The 24,824-nt window shown below is 41.5% G+C and overlaps 2 protein-coding genes across 2 annotated transcripts in view; one reads left to right on the forward strand and one right to left on the reverse strand.

The window, feature by feature from the left end:
- The window catches only part of LOC126379468 (zinc finger protein 70-like), a 102,448-nt gene that overhangs the window by 46,532 nt on the left and 31,092 nt on the right, over positions 1-24,824 (reverse strand). The window lies entirely within an intron of this gene.
- LOC126379353 (histone-lysine N-methyltransferase eggless-like) overlaps positions 34-24,824 on the forward strand; it is a 36,541-nt gene continuing 11,750 nt past the window's right edge. The window contains exons 1-20 of the mRNA XM_050028062.1: positions 34-2,239; positions 2,379-2,523; positions 3,247-3,647; positions 4,016-4,096; positions 4,750-4,873; positions 5,587-5,709; positions 6,475-6,617; positions 7,742-7,889; positions 8,402-8,589; positions 9,689-9,843; positions 11,724-11,839; positions 12,179-12,318; positions 12,994-13,032; positions 13,873-13,983; positions 15,410-15,454; positions 16,665-16,838; positions 18,799-18,916; positions 19,993-20,104; positions 21,225-21,424; positions 22,673-22,857. Coding sequence (XP_049884019.1) covers positions 263-2,239; positions 2,379-2,523; positions 3,247-3,647; positions 4,016-4,096; positions 4,750-4,873; positions 5,587-5,709; positions 6,475-6,617; positions 7,742-7,889; positions 8,402-8,589; positions 9,689-9,843; positions 11,724-11,839; positions 12,179-12,318; positions 12,994-13,032; positions 13,873-13,983; positions 15,410-15,454; positions 16,665-16,838; positions 18,799-18,916; positions 19,993-20,104; positions 21,225-21,424; positions 22,673-22,857 — 4,725 coding nt within the window. The 5' untranslated portion in view covers positions 34-262. The remainder of the gene's footprint in view (positions 2,240-2,378; positions 2,524-3,246; positions 3,648-4,015; positions 4,097-4,749; positions 4,874-5,586; positions 5,710-6,474; positions 6,618-7,741; positions 7,890-8,401; positions 8,590-9,688; positions 9,844-11,723; positions 11,840-12,178; positions 12,319-12,993; positions 13,033-13,872; positions 13,984-15,409; positions 15,455-16,664; positions 16,839-18,798; positions 18,917-19,992; positions 20,105-21,224; positions 21,425-22,672; positions 22,858-24,824) is intronic.

Below are 24,824 nucleotides of genomic sequence, written 5' to 3' on the forward strand. Positions count from 1 at the left end.
TAAAAAAAATAAAGTCAAACAATTCGAGTTTTCGACTGCATTCGATTGTCGGTATTGGTTGCACATTTTTAGCGTATTTTTCTTTAAATAACTACGTTTTTTACTTCGGAGTGGAAGCGAGATAAAGTAAAAAATGGAGAGGAAAATGCGTGTTCGATAAAACTTGTACTTTTCAACCATTGCACTGTCAACGTTTACGATATCATTTTTGCAATAAGATATATTTGTTTACTCGATCTGATTTAGGAAGTTTATTCGCAAAATGAGTGCTACAGATAGTAAAGAGGATCTTCCTTCTAAAGCGGATGATATGGAATTAAATAGTGTCTCTAATCATGCGGCAATGCCAAGTTCTATCGAGCCCACTTTAGACGGTAATGTTGACCATCTACCGCCATCCAAGGAAGCTCCTTCCGATCCTCACGACACTCCGAAGAATGTTAATGAAGAATCAGATAAGAATGTTGAAGAAACTGCTACCATATTGGAGAAAATTGAAGAAATTGGTGCGGGTGATCATAACATTGATGAAAATCTCAGTCCAATCGAAAGTGACGAATCTGAAACTCCTAGCCCTGCTTCTAGCTCTGCAGAAGTTTCGAAAGAGCCTTCAGAGCCATTAAAACCAAGCTCTGTAGAAGACGTAGACAGTGAAACCCAAGACGATGATCTAGTTTTAAAATGGGATGATGATGATGATGAAGATCCTATCACACTCCACCCTGATAGATGTGAAGAAAAAGTTTCTGAAGAAGCTGTAAAAGAAACCACAAATAACGTAGAGAAAGAGCTGTTAGATGAAATAGATGCACAGATTGCCGATTTGGATAAAAATTCACAGGAAAACAAAAAAGATGGTAGCATAACTGAAATTGACCTCTGTAAGTCAGATGATGAATGTGAAAAAGTAGGTAATAGTTCTGTGACAAACATAGAAGAACCTATTCCATCAACGGATAATGATGAACAATATTCTAAAGAACAAACTACTGTTGAAGAAAGCAGTAAGATTGTTAATATAGATATTGATAGTGATAATAATGCAACTCATACAACATCAGCCAGTCAGAATATTCAAACCAAATCGCAAGAGGAATTCGAAACAGAATTACTCAACAATCCTTCTGAAAAAGAAGAAGACCTTGTTGCTCCTATGCACGATAATAACTCAGAACTTCTTAATGATTCGGATGAGATTATTCAATTATTAAGTCCAGAAGCTGAATCCAAAGATGCTCCACATAGCGCAACTGATGGTGAAGATGTCCTGCTTGGCATAGAAGATAATAACACTCAAATAGTAGAAAAAAAGGGTGGTAAAGCAAAAGAGGAAGTTACTACAGAAGGTATGGATGTAGATACTAGTACTCCAAAAGACATAGAAACTAATCAAATTCAAGAAGAAAATGTACCAACAGTATCTACAATAACAATTACCGACAGTGACAAATCTATTATGGAAGTAGATGACATCCCATTAGACACTACTCAAGAAGAAGAGCTACTAGAACAGGATACTTCTACTGATATAGAACCTAGGGACCATGGCTTGAAAGGAACGGATGCTATGATAGAGATACCCACACAAGAACTGATTAATTTGAGTAATTTATCTGACTCTTCAAGTATTTCTGTAACTGATGTTAGTGCAACTGAACCAATCCCAGAAGAATCATCAAAAGAAGAACCTACAGATGCACAGAAAGCCACTACAGCAGAAGATTCTGTAACAATAACCGTTGAAGCTAAAGAAACAGGTACTTCTCTAAAGCGAGACAATGAACTTAAAAGTGCCTTTAGAACACTTGTAGATCCAGCAGGTACTGCTGAAGATGAACTTCTAGAAGATAATGGTACAGAAGATAAAACTATTCAAGATAACATAACAGAAGGTGATAATCAACAAGAAAAGGCTGAAGATGAGATGGCAGAAGTTGATAATAGAGAAGATAAGACTGTTGTAGATAATACAGAAGATGAGATACATACAGAACATGTTGCAGTTGAAGTTTTTCATCCGAAAATAAGAGTTAAGAGTTTATCCTCAATGCTAAATGAGCCTAGCAAATCATTTGAAGCTGTTGAAAGTGCTAAAAAGGGTGTACGTGAGAAAAGGATTAGTATAGAAATAACTAGTGCAGAAGGATCAATTGTGATAGGTCCTAGTGTGGCTAAAGATGATAATATTCCTTCTGAAGACAGTGTTATGTTGGATGACGCCAAACCATCAACATCTCAGGTAATTTCCCACAAACATACATACCTTTCATAATAATAATGAATGGCCTCCATCCAGTGGTTGAGCATTGGGCTAACGATCCACAGTACCCAAAAATCACTTTGTGAAGCCTATTATATAAAATGAATTCCCTTTCTAGATGGCACCAGATTCCTCGGAGGACGTAGGGGAAGCAACAGACAGCCTCGGTCTGCTGGCCGAGTCATCCAGGGTCAGAGATGATGATGAAGAACAGGAGACGTCTGAGCATGATGATGATGATGATGACTTTGATCCTGATGATGGTAAGTGATTTTTTGTTTCTAAAGTTCGGCTTAATAAAAATATTACAAAAATGTTTAAAATTGCCCACATTCTCGAGAAATGCATTTTTTGGAGGAATGTAACCTGAGTTTAACCATTGGAGATCATATTTTTTTCTAATAATTCAACACTAAAGGATGTCCTTCGAGAATAGACTAGTTTCCAACAAGTCAAATCAGCTACTTTTTACTAAACGTCAAAACACGAAATTACTATGGAATTTGTATGAAACAGCATACTGTGATGTCGTAGAAAAACGTTATAAAATGTCGGACTTATTATTATGTTTTTCTTAATTAAAATTCTTAAATAAGTTAAATAGAAAAAAGAAAATGTTTTTCATTAAATTTACACACACATACATACATACATAAACTCACGCCTATTTCCCACCGAGGTAACAGAGACTGTAGAATTCCATTTGCTTCGATCCTGACACACTTTTCTTGCTTCCTCCACATTCATGAATCGTTTCATACACGCATGCCGGTTCAGAGTAGATCGTACTAAACCTTTTCTAAGGACATCTCCAATTTGGTCAATATAAGTCCTTCTAGGTCTTTCTCTGCCAGGCCGATCGCTGCTCGTTAGTTTTAGATCTGTCTTTATTTAGTAATCAGATTTTCATAACTTAATTTGAACCTATTACACGACCCAATACAGGCGTGGTGCTGTGTTATATTTCTTTCTTTTTTAAATTTCAGAGAGCAGCAACCAAATGGCAGCAGACCAATCCGAAGACTCGGCTCAACATTCAGAAGTAGACATGCCAAAATCCCATCCCGCCACAGAAGGCACTCAGGACTCAAATAACGCCCAAGACGTACCTGTCACTGACTCAATTACAGTTAAAGACACTCTGACTCATGACTCAGATGCAGATAATAATCTAACCGCAACAAATCAGGACTCGAATGAGTCTGCAGCTCCTGCAGAAGTCAATGTAACTGAAGGGTTAGAAAATGTTCAGATTAAAGATATAGAAACTTCAACTCAAATTGAGTCAAATGAGAACGAAATGAGTTTTGAGATTGGAAATGCTGCAAATGAAGAAAAAGAGAATGATGGAGAAATTGATATTGATGATGATATTGTTTGTGAAGAGGTGAGTGTAATATTACCTAATTATCATGGTATAAGAAAACCAGGTAAATAAAAAAAAAAATTACCCACATGTCCAATGTTTTTAATTACTTTGCAAGGATATTTTGTGCTTTCTGTAAGTCTCACTAAATGTCTAATACGTTAGTGCGACAGTCCTAAAGTGGGTAGATTATATTGCTCATGACTGTACCACAGGGCCACTGACTTACATTACAGATTTTATTTAAGAGAGGTCTTTGTGGTACGTCCTCACCGGGTGTCGAGCTCGGGACTACCAGGGCGAAAGCCCAACGTTCTAACAACTAAACCACTGAGGCCATTACCTCACTTGTGTATGTATGTCTAATGAATAAGAGTATGTATGTCCAGGTGGAAGTGACAACAGAAAATATTGGTGATGATGTCATGGGTCAAACAGTGTCAACGGGTCTTCCGGAAACAGAGAAGGTGGTAAGCCTATAATTATACAGAGTGTTAGTAACATCGTAACGAAAACTTTGAGGGATGATTCAGACCATGATTCTGAGTTGATATCAAGTAGAATTTTCCCTCGCAAAATATGTTTTTTTTTTAGTTATATTTAATTCTATACTTTGGCGGTGGAAAATTCCACTTGATATTAACTCAGAATAATGAGCTAAGCCGTTGGTTCCGATTACTACTTACTGATGTAAGCAAGTAGTCGTTACATGAGCCATGTCAGGGGCCTTTGGCGGCTCTATAATAACCCTGACACCAGGGTTGATGAGGTTGGTAATTCACAACTCACGCGATAGAAGAGAAGATGAGCTAAATCATCCCTCTCAGTATTCGTTAAGATGTAACTAACACCCCGTGCAAGTACATACAGGTAGCCATACAAGTAGGTATGGGTGTAAGTGACATCGTAACGAATACTGAGGGGTATGATTCAGACCATGATTCTAAGTTGATATTAAGTGGAATTTCCTGTCGGAAAATTTATGAAAATTTTCGTAACAAATTTGAATTTGTGGAATTTTCCATCGCAAAAATTCCACTTGATATTAACTCAGAATCATGGTTTGAATCATCCCCCTCAGTATTTGTTACGATGTCACTTACATCCTGTATTTGTATTTCAGGTGGAGGTACCACAATCATCAGATCAGCCAATGGAGGTGGACACGGTTAAGATATTAGACAATTCTGACGAGGAGGTCCCTCCGCGGAGTAGCAAGGACTCTGCTAGTGACCTCACGAAGGAATGTAAGTTGTTAGGGTTGACATGGGTTGTTGATGTACGACTGTTTCAGGACTGCATTACGGAATGGTGGCGCCATCTGTTGCGTGTGGGTGGAACTATCTCGTCAACTAGTTAGGTCCGTCACAACAGTGCTTTATCATACAGAGTGCTAGTGACATCGTAACGAAAACTTAAGGGGTGATTCAGACCATGACTTTGATTTGACATCAAGTGGAATATTCCATCGCAAAATTTCACTCGGTGTTAACTCAGAATCATGGTCAGAACCATCCCCCTCAGTATTCGTTACGATATCACTAACACCCTGTATACGTTCCGCTACTGGGCACAGCCTCCCCTCAATCAGCCGGAGGGGGTAGCATACTCCACCACGCTGCTCCACTGCGGGTTGGTGGAGGTGTTTGGGCTAGCAGCCCGGGACCCAGCTAGTTGACCAACTAGTTCCGCCCGTAACCAACAGATGGCGTTGATAGGTGGCCTGAAACGCGCTATCGAAGTTTTCACGGCGCGACGTATATATACAACATCCAACATGACACCGTTGGATCGTCGATCCCTAGTCACACTACCAACCTGTGGCTAGCGGGGTACTATGCTCTGTTCGGTACCGCAAACATCCTTTGGCTGCAGCACACCCTCGCCACCAAATACTAGAAATCGTTTTGATCACTGAAAGCATAATGGTTTACAAGATAAACTTTGGGTTTTGTTCCAGCTCCAACCCAACCGACCAAGCCAGACGCCCAGCAGTCTCCGTCCAAGTTGAAAAAGCTGGAGATTGCCAAGCCGAGACACGTCGTCAACATCGTCGACTTGGAGGAGAGTTCGTCGGAAGACGGTGAGGGACCAAATTCATACAAACAACCTCGATTCACACAGACACCACAAATTGACGTTATCGTACACGCGCATCTGTGTGTGTGACGTCTGACGCCGTACGATTCAAGACTAAAGTAACACCGAGGGGCGTGAGGTTCTACTACCTCACCTCTGTCGACTTCTATTTCTAGATTCATTATCACTAATGGATCTCGGGTTCCGAGGTTCCGAGATTGCATGCCCTAGTTTTTACGCACCTTCCACTATTTCTATGAGGTATGAAATGAAAATGAAAAATATTTTATTTCACTTGACAATAGTAATTCTGTTAGGGTTGATGTCTCATTTTAAGCATAAAAGCCTGTGTTAGGTTAGGTTAGCCAATGCTCTTCCGTAGTGAATATTTGTAAGATTAGGGTAAGAGTGAAACATTAAATAATATAATAAAAATTAAAAACCAGGCATTTTTATTAATCTTATAATGGCTTTTTTACATAAAGTAGGTAAGCTTGTAAATTAAAAATAAAATAAAGAAATAATACAAATAAAGTAAATCTTAACTTAGGTTACAATTTCTAGCGATAGCACGAATGTGTGTGTGTGTGTGTGTGTGTGTGTTTGTGTGTGCGTGTGCGTTTGTGCGTGTGTGTGTGGGTGTGTTTGTGTGTGTATGCGTGCGTAATTTCTAGATTAGCATTTATTTATATTTGACCCAGTCAAATACCCAATAGCAGAACAAGACGGACAGATATGTCACTCTAACTACTTCTTTTTTCCTTCGCAGATATCCAGTTTCAGGTGGTTCAGAAACCCCCGTCCACTCCGGAGTCAAAGGTCGCACCACCGGAGGCATCCAATCAGATAAAGGTGACGTCATCTGGTACCCCTGAGGCTAACGCCGCGCCTAAGACGACGCCTGTTACTGCTGTAAGTGAAAAGGGGTTATTTCACTGTCACAGACAAGCGCCATCTAGCCCAAACCTATTGTAACAATTTAGTTTAGCTAGCTGGCTACGTCCATATTTTATGATAGGAAAATTGTAAAGTAGTAACCAAAAGAACCAACAGATGGCGCTGGTAACCAACGCCAAATAAAGAGTACACAAACAAAATGGAGTAAGGACGAACGACGCATTTTGTTTTCCCGCCCGTTAATAATTATTATATTCAACAAAGTCATACCAAATCAGTCTATTTCTTCATTCACCTACCTGGCCGGCAAGCTAGATGTGTCAAGTCGCGGCGGTTGCCATGGTTACGCCCCACCAACTCGCCCGAGATCGTAGTTACCATGGTTACGCCCCGCTGACTATTAGACTACACGATCTGTGCAGTGTTTATTAAAACTTACAAGTCTACACGTTCACAAGCTACAAGTTTCTCACAAGTACGTGTAGAAAGTCGAGGTATTCCAAAATATACTTGTGAAATAAATATTGACACTTGTAACATATTATTCATGCAATCGCCCACCTTAAGTACTAGCTAGGCATTGCGTGCTATCTACATTTCCCATCCTACTCTAACACTACTGACGTCTCGCTCTAAGGGTGGTATTAATAAACGAATCTCAGCTGAGACATCCCTCAAGATCATGCTCAAGTCTCTGTTTTTATACGAGAACTGTCACATTGACATGATCTTGAGGGTCAGTCTCAAAGCTGAGATTCGTTTATTAATACCACCCTAATAGTAATTCCTCGCTCCGTCCTTTTCTAGCGGCGCCGTCTCGCCGCATTCTCGGCTCAGTCTGAAACACGGGGGGTGTAGTATTCGTTACGATGTCACTAACACCCTTTATATGTACATATGTAATGTACCATACAGAAATGTCCGAGCACTTCGGAAGCGACCGAAGCAACCACACAGTCTGCTCCGTATTCGTTACGTTGTCACTAACACCCTTTATATGTACCTATGTATGTTATATACCATACAGAAATGTCCGAGCACTTCGGAAGCGACCGAAGCAACCACACAGTCTGCTCCGTATTCGTTACGTTGTCACTAACACCCTTTATATGTACCTATGTATGTTATGTACCATACAGAAATGTCCGAGCACTTCGGAAGCGACCGAAGCAGCCACACAGCCTGCTCCGTTGACAGACAAGAAAAGCTATAAAGATGGCGCCGTCGCAACGACCAGTCTAGAAGTGTTCAACTTAGACTCTGACGAGGAGGAAACTGCTGCTAAGGGTACGAGTATTTGAGTTTTTATAATACACTAGCTTTTGTCCGCTGCTTCGCTCGCGTTAAATTCGGGGTAACACGGTTACCTTTCCCTAATGTATACAATTTTACCATACTACCTTCTTCTATAGTGTGGGTTGTGAGGTGAATTACCAACCCCATCAACCCTGGTGTCAGGGTTATTATTGAGCCGCCATAGGCTCCTGGCATGATTCATGTAAAGGTGTGTCCAAACATCGAGCGGCAATCGAGCGCGGCTGCCGCGCGCGGCCCGCCGCGCTCTGTTTAGACGACAGCCGCGCGCGAACGCTTCTGGCTAGCTGCCGCGCGCGAGCATTCTTAGTCAACATTCGGCAGTAATTGTGTTTGGACGTATTTCTGCGCACAAACATGATTCTGATGCCAACAGAAGCGCACGACCCCACCGGAATTCGAACCCGGGGCCTCTGGATCGTAAGTCCAACGATCAGCCCCTGGACCGAGCCGAGCTTGTTATGTGTTATTTTCAATCTTTTCAGCTCCAACCCCGCCACCACCAGCGAAGGATAAGCCTCCATTGAAATGTATCAATAATTCCTGCGCAAGCGACGCTTCAGAGCCGTTGCACAGGGCTGACTGTTCCACAATAGCATACTACAACAGTAACACCAAGAAGAACTGTGTTGTGTGCGGGCCGTGCGCGTACGCAGTGTGCGAGAGGGCGCAGGTATACTATATACAGCGTGTTAGTGACATCGTAACGAATACTGAGTGGGGTTGATTCAGACCATGACTCTGAGTTGATATCAAGTGGAATTTCCTGTCGAAAAATTCATGAAAATTTTAGTGTTTTGTTTTAATTATTTTCCGTTCCACACTTTTGAATCATCCCTCAAAGTTTTCGTTACGATGTCACTAAGACCCCTTATATGATTAGCTAAAGGTGTGCCTTTTAGTATTTTTTAATGAAGTTCATTAAATAATACCTCGTTTTACACAGACACTGGTGTTGATTCCGATACACACATAACATAAACAGCCTATATACGTCCCACTGCTGGGCACAGGCCTCCCCTCAATCAACCGGAGGGGGTACGGAGCATACTCCACCACGCTGCTCCAATGCGGGTTGGTGGAGGTGTTTTTACGGCCAAAAGCCGGGGGCCGGGACCAACGGCTTAGCGTGCCTTTCGAAGCACGGAATCATCTTACTTTTTCGGACAATCAGGAGATTCAAGCCTGAAAAGTCCTTACCAAAGGACAGTCATAAAGTGATTTCGACAATGTCCCCATCGGGAATCGAACCCGGACCTCCAGATCGTGAGCCTAACGCTCTAACCACTAGACCACGGATGCTGTCATTTGAGGCGGATTCCGATACACACCATCTAATTCTATTTAATTTAAATTCTATTGTAATCGACAGGCATAAAACTTGTTGAACACGTGTGAATTTTAGGCAGAAATCTTAAACAACCCAATAAAAATTGTACGTAATAAATAAATGGAAGAGGAGCTCGGTGGCGCAGCGGTGAACGCGCTCGGTCTGCGATTGTTGAAGTTAAGCAACTTTCGCAAAGGCCGGTCATAGGATGGGTGACCACAAAAAAAAAGTTTCCATCTCGAGCTCCTCCGTGCTTCGGAAGGCACGTTAAGCCGTTGGTCCCGGCTGCATTAGCAGTCGTTAATAACCACCAATCCGCACTGGGCCCGCGTGATGATTTAAGGCCCGATCTCCCTATCCATCCATAGGGAAGGCCCGTGCCCCAGCAGTGGGGACGTTAATGGGCTGATGATGATGATGATGAAATAAATGTATGTTACAGAGGCTAGTGGAGGGCATAAAGAACCTAACTCCGCTGCTGGAGTTGGAGATGGGGCGCTCGAGCCAGGAGTTGGTGGAGATCTCCGACTCGGAGTCTGAAGATGAAGTGGAGTTTGACGACGAGAAGAGTGACGGCATCGGGGAGGAGAAGGCCAGGTGTGTTCATTCACAATTGGGTCGTGTACCTACTAGGTTCAAGATAAATTATGAAATTTTGATTGCTAAATAAAGACAGATCTAAAACAAACGAAAAACATTTTCTATTTAACTTATTTACGAATTTAAACAAATAAATATTTCGCACATTAAAAAAATGTAATTTCTTTAACGCTTTTAAAAAAAAATAGCACGCCACATTTTGGATAGGTAGTTTAAACCCGTTTGATATTTTTTCTACTCCTCTACTTTAATCTGGCATTTAAATAACCAAAAAGTCTAATATAAGTACATACATAATTAAACTCTTTGAAAAAGTGTACGCTCTATGGCCTATAAAAGCATTGTTTACAAAGTGTAACTGTACTATAATGTCGCCAAAAAGCATTGTTGTTGTTTTTTTTTTTTTTTTGACCTGGAAACTGGCACCTTTACTTTGTTTGGTGCCATAGATATACTATAAAAAAAAGTATACATTTGCCGCCATTTTCCCGCGCGTTGGAAAATAAATTGGAAATTTTTTGTGTTTCGTTTCAAAACACTAAAAAGTATAAAATAAAAAGGAAAAATGACGTCGTCGTAGAAAAAGTATTGTATGCAACGTTGTATAACTAGGTCAAAAAATGCTCGTGGCGTCTCTTATTGCGATGTTCGCCAAGGCTCACATCGCAACTCACGCCACTCGCATTTTTTGACCCTTCTTATACAACTGTTGCATAAAATACTATAATTTAATAGTAAGAAAGTGACAGTGAGTGAAATGGCATTTATTTTGCCATTAACCATAAAGTTGAAGTTGAAGGATATGTCTGCAGGAATCGGGGCCAGTAACATAATTTCGTTTTCTTCTTTTGGATTCTATGCGGTTTAAAGCACAATATGGGACTAAAAATATATAACAAATATCCTATCCTAAAAAAAAACCTATATACGTCCCACTGACTGAGAATAAAAAAGAAACACTACAATTTTTATGAATTTTCCGACAGAAAATTCCACCTGATATCAACTCAGAATCATAACGTTTATTATTTGATTGATTGAATCATGGTCTGAATCATCCCCCAAAGTTTTAGTTATGGTGTCCAGAATAATAACGGGTGGAAGATGTGTTGTGCCTGGGTGTAATAACAAGGGTCATCATCATCATCATCAATTTAAGAGCCACGCTCTTGTCGGTGTAGCATTTAACAAGGGTCATCATAAACTAGTAAATAAACGTAGAAAAGACGTTATCGTTAATGTTCCAAGAGTTAAAACTTGTTTTGCGCGGAGACAATTTTATATCAAATCGGCATACTTGTATAATAAAATTAATAAAGAAGTGTATACACAATACATGATAAAATATTATTATGAATGTAAAATCATTATTTCTAAATGGCTTAAATCTAAAAATTACGAACAGATAGAGGCTTTCTTAAAAATAATAGAATAAAAGGGTAGGATTATTTCAAGCATACACACATACACACACACATACACACACACACACACACATACACACACACACAATCACCTATAATTTGTTACCTATAGATAGTATGTAAGTTACTTTTGGTTGTTTGTTTTACTTATTTGTAGTACCTACAATGAGTTTTATCGGGAAGAGCGGTGTCTCCTGATACAGGCGCTACGCTTAAAAGGAGGCTCCAATCACCTATAATAGTGTATTGGTTTTCTACAAATAAAGTATTTTGTATTTGTATCATTTATACTCAAAAACAAAGATAAAAGATGCGTTATGTCTCTAGATGCATATGGCTGTTATCATTATGTTAAACGAAGCCAATTTTTTACACCACCATCTGTATTTTGCGGGGAACGTAGCCAGGAAATTCCTCCATTGGGATAAGTCCTGACGTTATATTTTGTTACAGAATGTTGGAGCGCCAGCTAGCGGACATGATAAACGCAACTTGGGCAAAGTTCAAGATGGATGCTCGCCTCAAGGAGACGGAGGCCCAGCTGGCACTAGACCTCGACAAACTGGAGAGTAAGTACTTACATAACAACACAACTAGTTGACGAGTTAGTTCCGCCCGTAACCAACAGATGGCGTTGACAGACGGCCTGAAACGCGCTAACGAAGTTTTCACGGCGCGACGTATATATACAACTTCCAACGTAACACCGTTGTATCGTCGATCCCTAAATACACTACCAACATGTGGCTAGCGGGGTACTATACTCAGTTCGGTACCCCAGAAAGATCCTTTGGCGAAACTTACTAAAGGAATATTACATATCATCACGCCTGTTTCGATACAAACTAACGTTTCGTAAAAAAATATAATTTGACTAGGTTGTCAAGTAGTCTATCTCTGTTGTACAGAGGAGAGCGAGGAAGTGGATAAAATGCTGAATGAGTGCCAACTGGCGACGGACCAGCTCCGCTGCGAACTGTACACCACCTTCGAGTCTGAGAGGCAGGAGCTACAAGCTATCAACATAGTTGACACGCCTGATGCTTCGGTGAGTATACACATACACACACACTCACACACACCACCCTTAGACAATCTCACACACACAGCCTTCGACACATACACACACACACACACACACCACCCTTAGACACACCATTCTTAGACACACACACCACCCTTGGACAATCTCACACACACACAGCCTTAAACACATACACACACACACACACACACACCACCCTTAGACACACACACACCACCCTTAGACACACACACCATCCTAATATACACACACACTACCCTTAGACACATACACGCACACACACACATAGCACCCTGAGACACTCTCACACACACAGCCTTACACACACACACACACCACCCTTAGACACACCATTCTTAGACACACACACCACCCTTGGACAATCTCACACACACACAGCCTTAAACACATACACACACACACACCACCCTTAGACACACACACACCACCCTAATATACACACACACACCACCCTTAGACACATACACGCACACACACACATAGCACCCTGAAACACTCTCACACACACAACATTACACACACACACACCACCCTTAGACACATACACACGCACCCTTTCGCGCGCACATACACCCACACACACACGCACACACACCCATGTATGGGACACACACACTCCCTCGTGTCGTGTTAACAGTAAAATTATTATTTTTACAGTATTCCGTTCTGGAGCCGTTCGAGAAAGCCATATCTGATGTAAGTAATTGAAGTAATTTCAATATTAATTTATGCTATCTCCGCCTCTGCTCTATCCCTTTCGGAATAAGGGCATGATGCTATGTTATGTTATGTGATAATTTAAATAATTTAAATTAACAAAACATAAGCTCACGTGTCGTATCAGGTGGCCAATCATATTTCCTCTCCGGTTCTCTATAGTCTTCAATATGGTTCTCTATTCTTCAACTCTTTCCAGCACTTTTTCGTTTGACATTATAGAAGGAAAAATTGAAGGGAAGAGAGGAAGGGGTAGACCTAGGATAACATTTATGAAACAAATAAAAAAGAAGGTGCAGGTCGTGTCGTATCGGGAGGTGAAGGTTTTGGCGGGAAAAAAAAGTATTGGGCTGGTTTCCCTTCGCGGGTTGGAAGGTCAGACAGGCAGTCGCTTCTGTAAAAAACCGGACCTGTCAAATCTTCAGGTTAGGTAAGCGGACCCTGTGAGAAACGGGATAATGCTAGGGGGATGATGAATGCATTAACTGTCTGGGAACTGATATTAGGCAACCAAATTACTAAATTGTACTATTTTTTTTAACCCTTTCACGGACAGATATCATGGATCATTGATAGTTCATAATAGGTAATATCGAGGGTTAAAAGGCAAATGGGTTTAATCGGCATTTTGGGCGAAATGGACTTAAATATATGACACCTTGGGATCGGAACGTCATTAGACGTTCTGTACTTGAAAGTGTTAAGAACGTCTAGGGCCCTTTGCTGTTTTTCTTGCAGCTTCTTTTCCCCGGCTATACAGGTTGTGAGACAAGACATTGGTGTACAATAAACTGTTAAATGAATGATAAATATTTTCAGTCGATCCAGCCAAAGCGACGGCTGTCTTCGGCGTGTGAGATCGCTGCCAAGCGCCCCGCCATACCGCCTGCGGCCACAGATGACAAACCGGATTCACACACCAAGGCTGAGGTAAATAATCCTGCCTGATAATGTTGCCGTCTGTTGCAGGCCACGTCTGTCTGATGCCTAAAGACCTGAAGCACACCAGGGATATTATGGATATGAAATTTCGGATACAAATTGGCATGTTTTGATGAAACATCATCATCATCAGCCCATTAACGTCCCCACTGCTGGGGCACGGGCCTTCCCTATGGATGGACAGGGAGATCGGGCCTTAAACCATCACGCGGGCCCAGTGCGGATTGATGGTTATTAACGACTGCTAATGCAGCCGGGACCAACGGCTTAACGTGCCTTCCGAAGCACGGAGGAGCTCGAGGTGAAAACTTTTTTTTTGTGGTCACCCATCCTATGACCGGCCGTTGCGAAAGTTGCTTAACTTCAACAATCGCAGCCGGAGCGCGTTTACCGCTGCGCCACCGAGCTCCTTTGATGGAACATTACCGTGAAAAATAAATATTTTTAGGCACCACGTAGGAGTCCAGCGCGGGCAGTTACTGTGAGATCAAATATTAGCATCAGACGAAAGAATGTCGGCGTCCGATTTCAAAATTGGAACATATAAACTAAACCGATAAAAAATAAAAACAACCGTCCGCGCGCAGCCTTCACGATTCAAGTGTAAACTATGTCCGAGGGGGTGAGGTAAACCTAGCCCAGCCGCTGGTGGGGAGCGAAGAGTTGCCTTTCTATACGTAGTATTATACCTTATTCTATCACGCTTTCACGCGTTTCTTTTTTGGGACTTTCGCGCTTTTAATAAAAACTTGGCCCTAAAATACTGAATTTGAAATAACTTTGTAAGTGGATTAAAAAGGATTGTGAAACACTTGATGATATTTGAACAGTAGAGTACTTTTTTTTTATATCCAGGCGGAGGATTTTTGAGCTTCTTTATATAAGTGGTGCATGCTCGCCTCGAAATGTTCGTGTACGCGGTGGCGTCCGGGAGTCGGGTCGCACCTTTCCCTCAAAAATGTGCGAAGGGAGCGATGGCTGGCTTTCGCGTCAACTCGTGATCGGGTGCTGCGTATGTGGACAGGCCTGCTTCTGTCAGGGAGCTCATAAAACACTGTTTCTGTGATAAAGTCACATAAACTCTTTATGTTTCACTTTCCTTCCACCGACTGTAATTGGAATACCATTGTATTTAAGTCTATAAATTATGTAATACAAACTGGATTAAAAGAAAAGAAAGGAAAACATGAAACAGTAGGACTAGGGCCCTGTGCTGGGAGGTTTTCTGGCCACGTCTTTCCCTCAGCGTTACAGATTCCGATGTGGTAGTAGTTTTACAGCTAGTTACATAATATGTAATTTAATTATGTTTGACGTTCAAAAAGCGCTAACTTTGTAAGCCAATTTTGAAAAATAAATATTTTTGAATTTTTTGAATTTTTGAATTTTTTAACTCTGTTTTTTTCCTTTCCAGGAGACCAAGGCTATACCACTTCCAGATAGTTCAAAGGATGATGATGTAAGTATCTAGGTCATTCTTTTTTTTTAATCGACAATCATAAGGGGGGTTAAAATGGCCACATCGAAGCAATTCATCTAAGAAAGCAATATTGCTATTTGACATTTGCGCATATAAAAGTACTTAAGTGCGCAATGCAAACGAATGTCAAATAGCAATATTGCTTTCTTAGACGTTCAGATAAGTTACATCAAAAAATAAAAAAATGTTTTTATTATCAGAAATGATCACCTCTGTGGTCCAGTGGTTGAGCGTTGTGCTCACGATCCGGAGGTCCGATTATCACCAGGTGGGAAAACCAACCTCATCAACCCTGGTGTCAGGGTTACTATTGAGCCGCCAAAGGCCCCTGACATGGCTCACGTAACGACTACTTACTTACATCAGTAAGTAGTAACCGGGAAAAACGGCTTAACGGCTCTCGGACAATCAGGTGATCAGCCTGTAATGTCCTAACCAAACTAGGGATCAAAAAGTGATTTTTGTAATATGTCCCCACTGGGATTTGAACCCGGGACTTACGGATCGTGAGCCCACCGCTCAACCACTGGACCACGGAGGCCGTTATCGGCCAATAACCCGACAGAATTAAGTTGACAGCACACGTCTAATGGCTTGCATATCATCGAGGTGCCTATTTTATTCACACGGGTTATTCATTCATTCATTCATTTAGTTATGGCACGAGGTCGGTGTGCGCGGGCAAATTCGAAGTCCCTAGAGTTAATAATTACTATGGCGATAGAACTCTAAAAAAGAGACTTCCCTATTTGCTTAATAGTTTGCCTGAGAACATCCGTCTAGAACCAAATAAAAGTAAATATAAAAAATTACTTAAACAACACCTTCTAGACTCGTGTCCTAGCTAACTTATTGTATGTTATTAATTGACTATTAGATATAAGTTCATATTATTAGTAGAGACTCTTTTCCTGCAGACAAACTGTTTAAACAGTTTTGCAGGGCATTGATAATTGTATTTTTAGTATTAAGATTTAATAAAATAAATAAATAATAAATAATAATAATGCACTCATTTTAAAATGAGACCGTTATTGACGATATTAAAGAAGAATGACCCATATACCAGGGGAGGGGGTAAACTGACCGCGATCTATTCCGATGTATGGAGACAACAGTCAACAACACATTTGAAACCATTGGTTGCGAGTCAGACACACACTTGACCGGTTTTTTTTTTCTCCAACAGAAGGACGTATCAGTAGTGAAGCTGTCAGCTGAGGCGGCGCCCGCGTCGCTTCCCCCGCCGGGCGAGCTCCAGCGCCCGCCTGTCCACCCCGGTATGACTGTGTTCGCGATGAAGAACGCCTTCGGCTCCTGGTTGAAGGCTAAGATCGTCGAGTGCACGCCCAAAGGGGGTGGAGTGAGTTATTTTTTTTTGCTAATTGACGATTGATGAATGTGGAGGAAGCAAAAGAAGTGTCAGGATCGAAGTAAATGGAATCTTCTCTTCTATCGTGTGGGTTTTTGAGGTGAAGTACCAACCTCATCAACCCTGGTGTCAGGGTTATTATTGAGCCGCCAAAGGCCCCTGACATGGCTCATGTAACGACTACTTACTTACATCAAAAAGTAGTAACAGGGACCAACGGCTTAACGTGAATTCCGAAGCACGAATCATCTTACTTTCGGACAATATGGTGATCAGCCAGTAATGTCCTAACCAAACTAGGGACCACAAAGTAATTTTTGTGATATGTCCCCACTGGGAATCGAACCCGGGACCTCCGGATCGTGAGCCCAACGAACAACCACTGGACCACGGAGGTCGTCAGTAAATGGAATGCCATAGTCTCTGCATAAAATTGTGGGATATAGAAATAACACGGGATATTTTAAATATCTTTACTCCTTTTTAATTATCTTTACCAAAAAAAAATTCAAAATTATTCAATCGATCAATAATACTTTATTGCACAACGACATATATACAAAGTACATAGACATACGAATAAAAACATAAGTACAATAGGCAATTATTTATAAATTAAATATTATTATTAATATTATTATTTATTAATTAGATTATTATTTTATTTATTTTGAAATTGTATTATAAAGTATATTTGTATTTATAGACAATGATAAATAATTAAAATAATTAAATAAAATAATTACTTATTTAAGTGGATTTATAAATTAAAATTAAAAAAAAATATTTTTTTTTCTTAATTTTTTTTTTTACTATTCATTTTTTTATTTTTTTTTCTTAACTCCTTATATTTTAACAAAATCCTCTAACCGGACCGACATCGCACCATCGACCCGCCTTTCTTACTTTTTAAAACTGCCTTCCGTCCCATTCATTAACCATCCTCCTTTCATACCCTAAACAATCAAATTCCCATTCATTATCCTTCCATAGTATTCTCACTCGGTGGGAAATAGGCGTGAGTTTATATAAGTATGGTATGTTTTTATTTTCATTCCCATACTTTTGCGACGGAAAATAGGCTAGTTTCCAACTAGTCAAATCAGTTACTTTTTACTAAACGTCAAAACACGAAATTACTATAGAATTTGTTTGAAAAAGCACTTTGTGACGTCATAGAAAAACGTGATAAATTGTCGGACTTATTATTACGTTTTTCTTGTTTAAAATTCAAAAATGAGTAAAATTGAAAAAAGAAAACGTTTTTCGTTACTTTTAGATGTGTCTTTATTTAGTAATCAGAATTTAATAATTTATCTTGAACCTAGTACACGACCCAATTCCCTTGATATCAACTCAGAATCGTGGTATGAATCATCCCTCAAAGTTGTCGTTACGATGTCACTTACACTTTTTGTAGGTGTTGTTACCCTTTTCGGTGGATAAGAAAATGACAGGTATAACTTAAAATAAAATTAGGAGGTGTCTGCAGGAATCGGGGCCATTAATACTTAGTTAGAAAACGTAAAGCAATAATTAAAACACATAATAACGGGTTCTTACCGCGTTTAAATGGGGATATGAGACTCCCGATATTTCGACACTGTTGCAAGTGCCATGATCACGGGATGACTGATGAGATTGGAGTGGAGTAGGTAGATCCATAATTTTCTACGGGCAGACATATCTGTCTACCCTCTTTCTTTGCCGCTTGTTTATGTTTTTGATATCGGAATGTTCGGAACCATCTGAACTCGCACCAAACTCACTACGACAAACCGCACTCACTGTGTCCTCACGTTTTTTCACCACATTAGGCCTTATAATGCCACATTAGGCCTAATGTTTTAATTATGATAATAACCGCGTAAACTTAAAACAATGTATAAACGTAAAGCAAATTTTAAAAAATAAAGAAATATTTATTAATTTAAATTGTAAATTCTTCCAGCAACAATTCACGATGTGTCGCGTGAGGTTCGACGGCAAGTCTGCGCGTAGCTTGTACAAGATGTTGCCGGCTCGCTGCCTCGCGTACTCTGACCCCGCCAACGCTCGGATGACCATAGGTAAGTCTCACACGTATTCTAAGGGTGTTATTAACTAATCTCAGCTTCGAGACTGCCCTCTTTTTTGTTGACTTGACTTATTATAGATTTGCAGCAGATTTATTGCACATATAAATCAGCACAAATTTAAGAGCCACGCTTTTGTCGGTGTAGCATTCTCCTGACCTAGGTCTGCCAACCATTGCCCAGTGTCCCAAATCCCCTGGTAGTTGCGGCTTCCAAGTACATTCCGCCTAGGGACGGTACTGAAAAGTATCGGCGGCCGAAGGACGTAATATACGATCCCGACGACCCGATTACTCTAGCCATAGAGGCAGCCATTCAGCTCGCGACACCAAACACTTCAGGACCCCGATACCGACCCCGCCGGCGTGGTCGACGATTTCCCTCATTCAGCGCTTATCGCTATCGACCCATTAGGGTCGATTAATTCTTTCAAATATTTTCCCTCTCAGACGACGCCCTGAGCCGAGGTTCGCGCCCAACTGGGCACCCTCAGGCCTGTTGTCTTAAACGTTGTACCGGGTGAGAGCCTTCGGCGATCCCCATTTGTCCGGCTAAGTAGTTAATGCTATCTGCGGCAAATCTACAGTAAGTCACGTCAAAAAAATGAAAGTATTGTTTTTTGTCTGCCATAAGAAGAAGAAGAGAAACTAGAATCACTTAGAATGAAATTATATTTTAAATTTACAGCTAAACCTAACTAACCTAGGTGCGAATGAGTCCGAAGTTAGGACTACACTGAATTTTACTTAAAAACTATTTTACATTATGGCTAAATCGAGGTCACAATTTGGTGGCGTGATTGACGTCAGCGCATCGCGTTCGGGCGCTGGCTCAGCAGGCTGGCTGTTCCATTAATTATGCTGACTTGAACTCGTGGAACGACGCTGGTCACGGCGTACGGGTGTGAGCAGGCGGGCGAAGGTACCGGTTACGTAACACGCAATAATAATTAGTCAGTGTATATTTATCATACTTACTATATTTTATGGTGTGAATGTGAATCATCCCTCAAAGTTTCCGTTACGATGTCACTAACACCCTGTATACCACGATGATGGCGTTTCCCCCAGGTACTCGCGTGATAGCTCTGTTCAAGGAAGTGTCTGCGGAGAAGATGATGAAGAGGGAGTCATTCTACTCCGGCATCGTCGCAGAGGTGCCCAACCCTGTCAACAAATACAGGTGACTACATTCAAAATCCAAAAATATCTTTATTCTTCTTCTTCGGCGTTCCCTCGCTGCTGAGGATCGCGACCACAGGTTATGGTTTTCCACTCGGTACGGCTATATGCTGCGTGGACCGCCCTCTGTATGCTGCCGCCCACCGTCTTCTTCACAATGTCAGACCACCTTATAGACGCCCTTCCTCGCGCACGTTTGCCATCCACTTGCCCAACGATGATCTGCTTCTCCGAGGAGCTCGGTGGCGCAGCGGTAAACGCGCACGGTCTGCGATTGTTGAAGTTAAGCAACTTTCGCAAAGGCCGGTCATAGGATGGGTGACCGCAAAAAAAAAAAGTTTTCATCTCGAGCTCCTTCGTGATTCGGAAGGCACGTTAAGCCGTTGGTCCCGGCTGCATTAGCAGTCGTTAATAACCATCAATCCGCACTGGGCCCGCGTGGTGGTTTAAGGCCCGATCTCCCTATCCATCCATAGGGAAGGCCCGTGCCCCAGCAGTGGGGACGTAAATGGGCTGATGATGATGATCTGCTTCTCCAGACTGTGCTTCGGAGACCACCCAATCTTTATTCAGTAGGTAACATAGTCACACTTTGAATCGTCAATTTTACATAACGAACGTCTCATCCGCCTAAAACTACTACAGCTTCTCACAACCTGTATAGCCGGGGAAAAGAAGCTGCAAGAAAAACCTCGGCACAGGGCCCTAGACGTTCTTTAAAAAAATAAATAAACATAAAATATTGTTATACAATTGAGTAATTTAGCTGCCCAATATCAGTTCTCAGACAGTTAATCCCATGCATTCATATCTTCTTCTTCTTCTTCCCTTTCCTTTTCGGCGGATAAGAAAATGACAGATATAACTTGAAATAAAATTAGATGGTGTTTACAGGAATTAGCAACAATACCTTACCTGATAGTTTGTACCCGCAATCTTTCAATTATTATTTTTTACATTTTTTCCTCACCTTATGGTTGCCTGGAAGAAATCGCTTTAAGCGATAAGGCCGCCATTTGCCATGTACTTAATTAAGAGACTTTTTGTAATTATTTATTTTTGGTGCAATAAAGTGTATTTGTATTGTACTGTATTGTACCTTACTGCCAACTATTCTTCAGGTACCTGGTGTTCTTCGACGATGGCTACGCTCAGTATGTGCAGCACGCGGACACGCGGCTGGTGTGCGAGTTCTCCACGCTGGTCTGGGAGGAGGTGCATCCATTTTCCCGGGAGTTCGTCCGGGAGTACCTGCTGGCGTACCCGGAGCGGCCCATGGTGCGCCTGCACACCGGCCAGAGCCTCAAGACCGAGTGGAACGGTACGATCACAATACTATATACAGGGTGTTAGTGACGTCGTAACGAAAACTTTGATGGATGATTGAGACCATGATTCTGAGATGATATGAAGTGGAATTTTCCGTCGCAAAAGTATGGAACAGAAAATGATAAAAAGAAAAACAAAAATTTTCATGAATTTTCCGACTGAAAATTCCACTTGATATCAACTCAGAATCATGGTCTGAATCATCCCCCTCAGTATTTGTTACGATGTCACTAACACCCTGTATAAACGCTTTATTGCACATATAAATCAGCACAAATTTAAGAGCCACGCTTTTGTCGATGTAGCATTCTCACGCTATTTTCACGAAGACCCGTGTCCGCATATAAAACCTATTAAGAAATACGAGACTTGGTAAAGTTATCCGCGATTGCGACACAGGAAGTCCCGTGGTTTCCGTATAAAACGTATGTAGATTACTTTACGGGTACGAGACTTTAGTTATATATGTGTATGGCGCTTGGTTCTGGCAATGAAATACGGTTACTTAGCGTCAAGGATTGTGTATACATACATACATATATATACACCTAACTTATATGTTTTTCTATGTTTAGTTATGGATCAAATTAGCTTCAAAACTTTTTTTCGATTCTGTTCCGCACCACCCAAATCCCCTGGTAGTTGCGGCTTCCAAGTACATTCCGCTTAGGGACGGTACTGAAAAGTATCGGCGTCCGAAGGACGTAATATACGATCCCGACGACCCGATTACTCTAGCCATAGAGGCAGCCAATCAGCTCGCGACACCAAACATTTCAGGACCCCGATACCGACCCCGCCGGCGTGGTCGACGATTTCCCTCATTCAGCGCTTATCGCTATCGACCCACTAGGGTCGATTAATTCTTTCAAATATATTTCCTTTCAAACGACGCCCTGAGCCGAGGTTCGCGCCCAACTGGGCACCCTCAGGCCTGTTGTCTTAAACGTTGTACCGGGTGAGAGCCCTCAGAGCTCCCCATTTGTCCGGCCAAGTAGTTAATGCCATCTGCGGCAAATCTACAATAAGTCGCCTTCAAAAACAATCTTACACGCCATGACCAGTAAGTCCAGAATCCTCACTACATACACGAACTCCTCTCTCTTGCTTCCTCCACATTCATCAATCGTTTCGCACACGCACGCCTTTGTACCGGGTGGAAGCCCTCACCGCTCCCCATTTGTCCGGCCAAGTGGTTAATGCCATCTGGTTAAAGTCAAGTCTCTTTCTGTACCTCCAGGCAAGTGGTGGGTGTCGCAAGTGGTCCAGGTGGACGCGTCGCTGGTCCAGGTGTACTTCGAGCAGGACAAGCGCACCGAGTGGATCTACCGAGGGTCCACGCGCCTGGCCCCGCTCTACTTGGAGCTGCAGGCGGCTGAGAAGCACCGCGCCCGCCCCATGCCGCGCAACAGGATGCAGACCAGGGTAGGCAGTACAGTCATGAGCAATAAAAAAAAAGTGTTTATTTCTTGTTTTTAAGCAACATAAAGTTATAATAAAGTTACATTGGTCGAGCAGGCGCCATAGTCCCCCATAGCTCCAGTATCCCGATCCACTAACCCCCAACCCAATAGCCCAGTTCCCTTTGTTCCCATAATCACACGAACCGGGGATTGTCTTCGGGTGCACTCCCATAGTGCATACAGGGATAATCGCCGGTTGGTGTCACACCACATTTAGATTAAACTGTCTTAAGGGGCCTCTACGTGTTGGCTTCGGCCCCACGCACGCCTTCCAAAAGTCCGGGACTCCGTAGGCCCGAGATATGGAAATGACATACAATAATAATAATAATAACACAGTGGCAAGTAAGAACTGTTAAAACGGTACCCATCGTTGTATCCACCACAGGCGTCATACCTAAAACACTCCACACTAGTCTCCAAACTCTCAACACGCATCCATCCACACTCACACTTCTTCAAAAAGCAGTAATTCTAAATACATGCCGCATCGTCAGGTAGTTTTTATCTCTGAAACAATACAAGCACTTGGCTACGGGCCGTGCCACTTGAACCTCTTCGGAGAGAATTATAAATATATAAAGAACTAGCTTATGCCCGCGACTTCGTCCGCGTGGCGTGTTATAAAAGAGAGATCTTTGTGTGTGTGGGAGTGCATGTCAAATTTCAAGCATCTAACTTACGCGGTTTAGATTTTTCATACAAAAGGATTTTCCCGCTAATTCCCGTTCCCGTAGGAATTCCTTTCTTAGTGCACCTCTACGGTACCTAAGCTACGTCCCTTCCAAATTTCAAGTGCCTACGTTTAGCCGTTTAGGCTGTGCGTTGATATGTCAGTCAGTCAGTTTCTCCTTTTATATATTTAGATAAAATATTTATTTCAGATTCTGCATCCATATTATGTTAGTAAAACAATAGAGACTTACGAACTATGTTAGTATATTAAATTAAATGACATTACTTGGCCACACAGCGTATAGGTAACACGTGAGTCATAACCCAGTGTTTCCAGAATGGCCATCCATTCTCTCTGCTACGATTCTTAGAAGACTCTTGGCGCTGCCACGTACTCGTTATTAGAGAGCTGACTCGCTTGCGAACGATAGCATGGAAGCCGTCAGTATGCGCATCAGCAAACATTGCAGACAACAACAACATTGCTTTTGTTATGAGGCAACCCCAGCAAGCAAGGTCAATGCTTGAGTTGGTTTAGCAATATAATGTACCCTCGAAAATAAGTCGAAATATAAAATTAGATTGATTTATGATCCCAAGATGCTGTTGCATCGCAGGGCTGACAACCACACCAATGCACACACACACACACTTCAACAAAATTTTAGTTTATATTCTATTACTTTATTCTTTTTTTTTTCTTTTATTGGGTACCTGGGCGATAGGCCAATGGTCTGTCACCAAGTGGTCCGTCCGTAAATTGAGGAGCAGTTGTTATATTAGATTATAAGTGTCTCAGTGAGAATGTTAAGGATGTAGGCTTCATATTGTGAACATTACAACGCAAATAATTGTATCTAGCTTTTAAGTCTATATCTGTTTTTTCTCCAAATAAATAAATACATTGTTTTAAGTTTACGCGGTTATTATCATAATTAAAGCACATAATAACGGGTTCTTACCGCGTTTAAATGGGGATATGAGACTCCCGATATTTCGACACTGTTGCCAAGTGCCATGATCACGGGATGACTGATGAGATTGGAGTGGAGTAGGTAGATCCATAATTTTCTACGGGCTGACATATCTGTCTACCCTCTTTCTTTGCCGCTTGTTTATTTTTTTGATATCGGAATGTTCGGAACCATCTGAACTCGCACCAAACTCACTACGACAAACCGCACTCACTGTAAGAACCCGTTATTATGTGCTTTAATTATAATAAATAAACAAATCTAAAATTGGCTTCTATTT

Source organism: Pectinophora gossypiella, chromosome 29, assembly GCF_024362695.1.
Source record: "Pectinophora gossypiella chromosome 29, ilPecGoss1.1, whole genome shotgun sequence".
In the NCBI taxonomy this organism is placed as follows: Eukaryota; Metazoa; Arthropoda; class Insecta; order Lepidoptera; family Gelechiidae; genus Pectinophora; species Pectinophora gossypiella.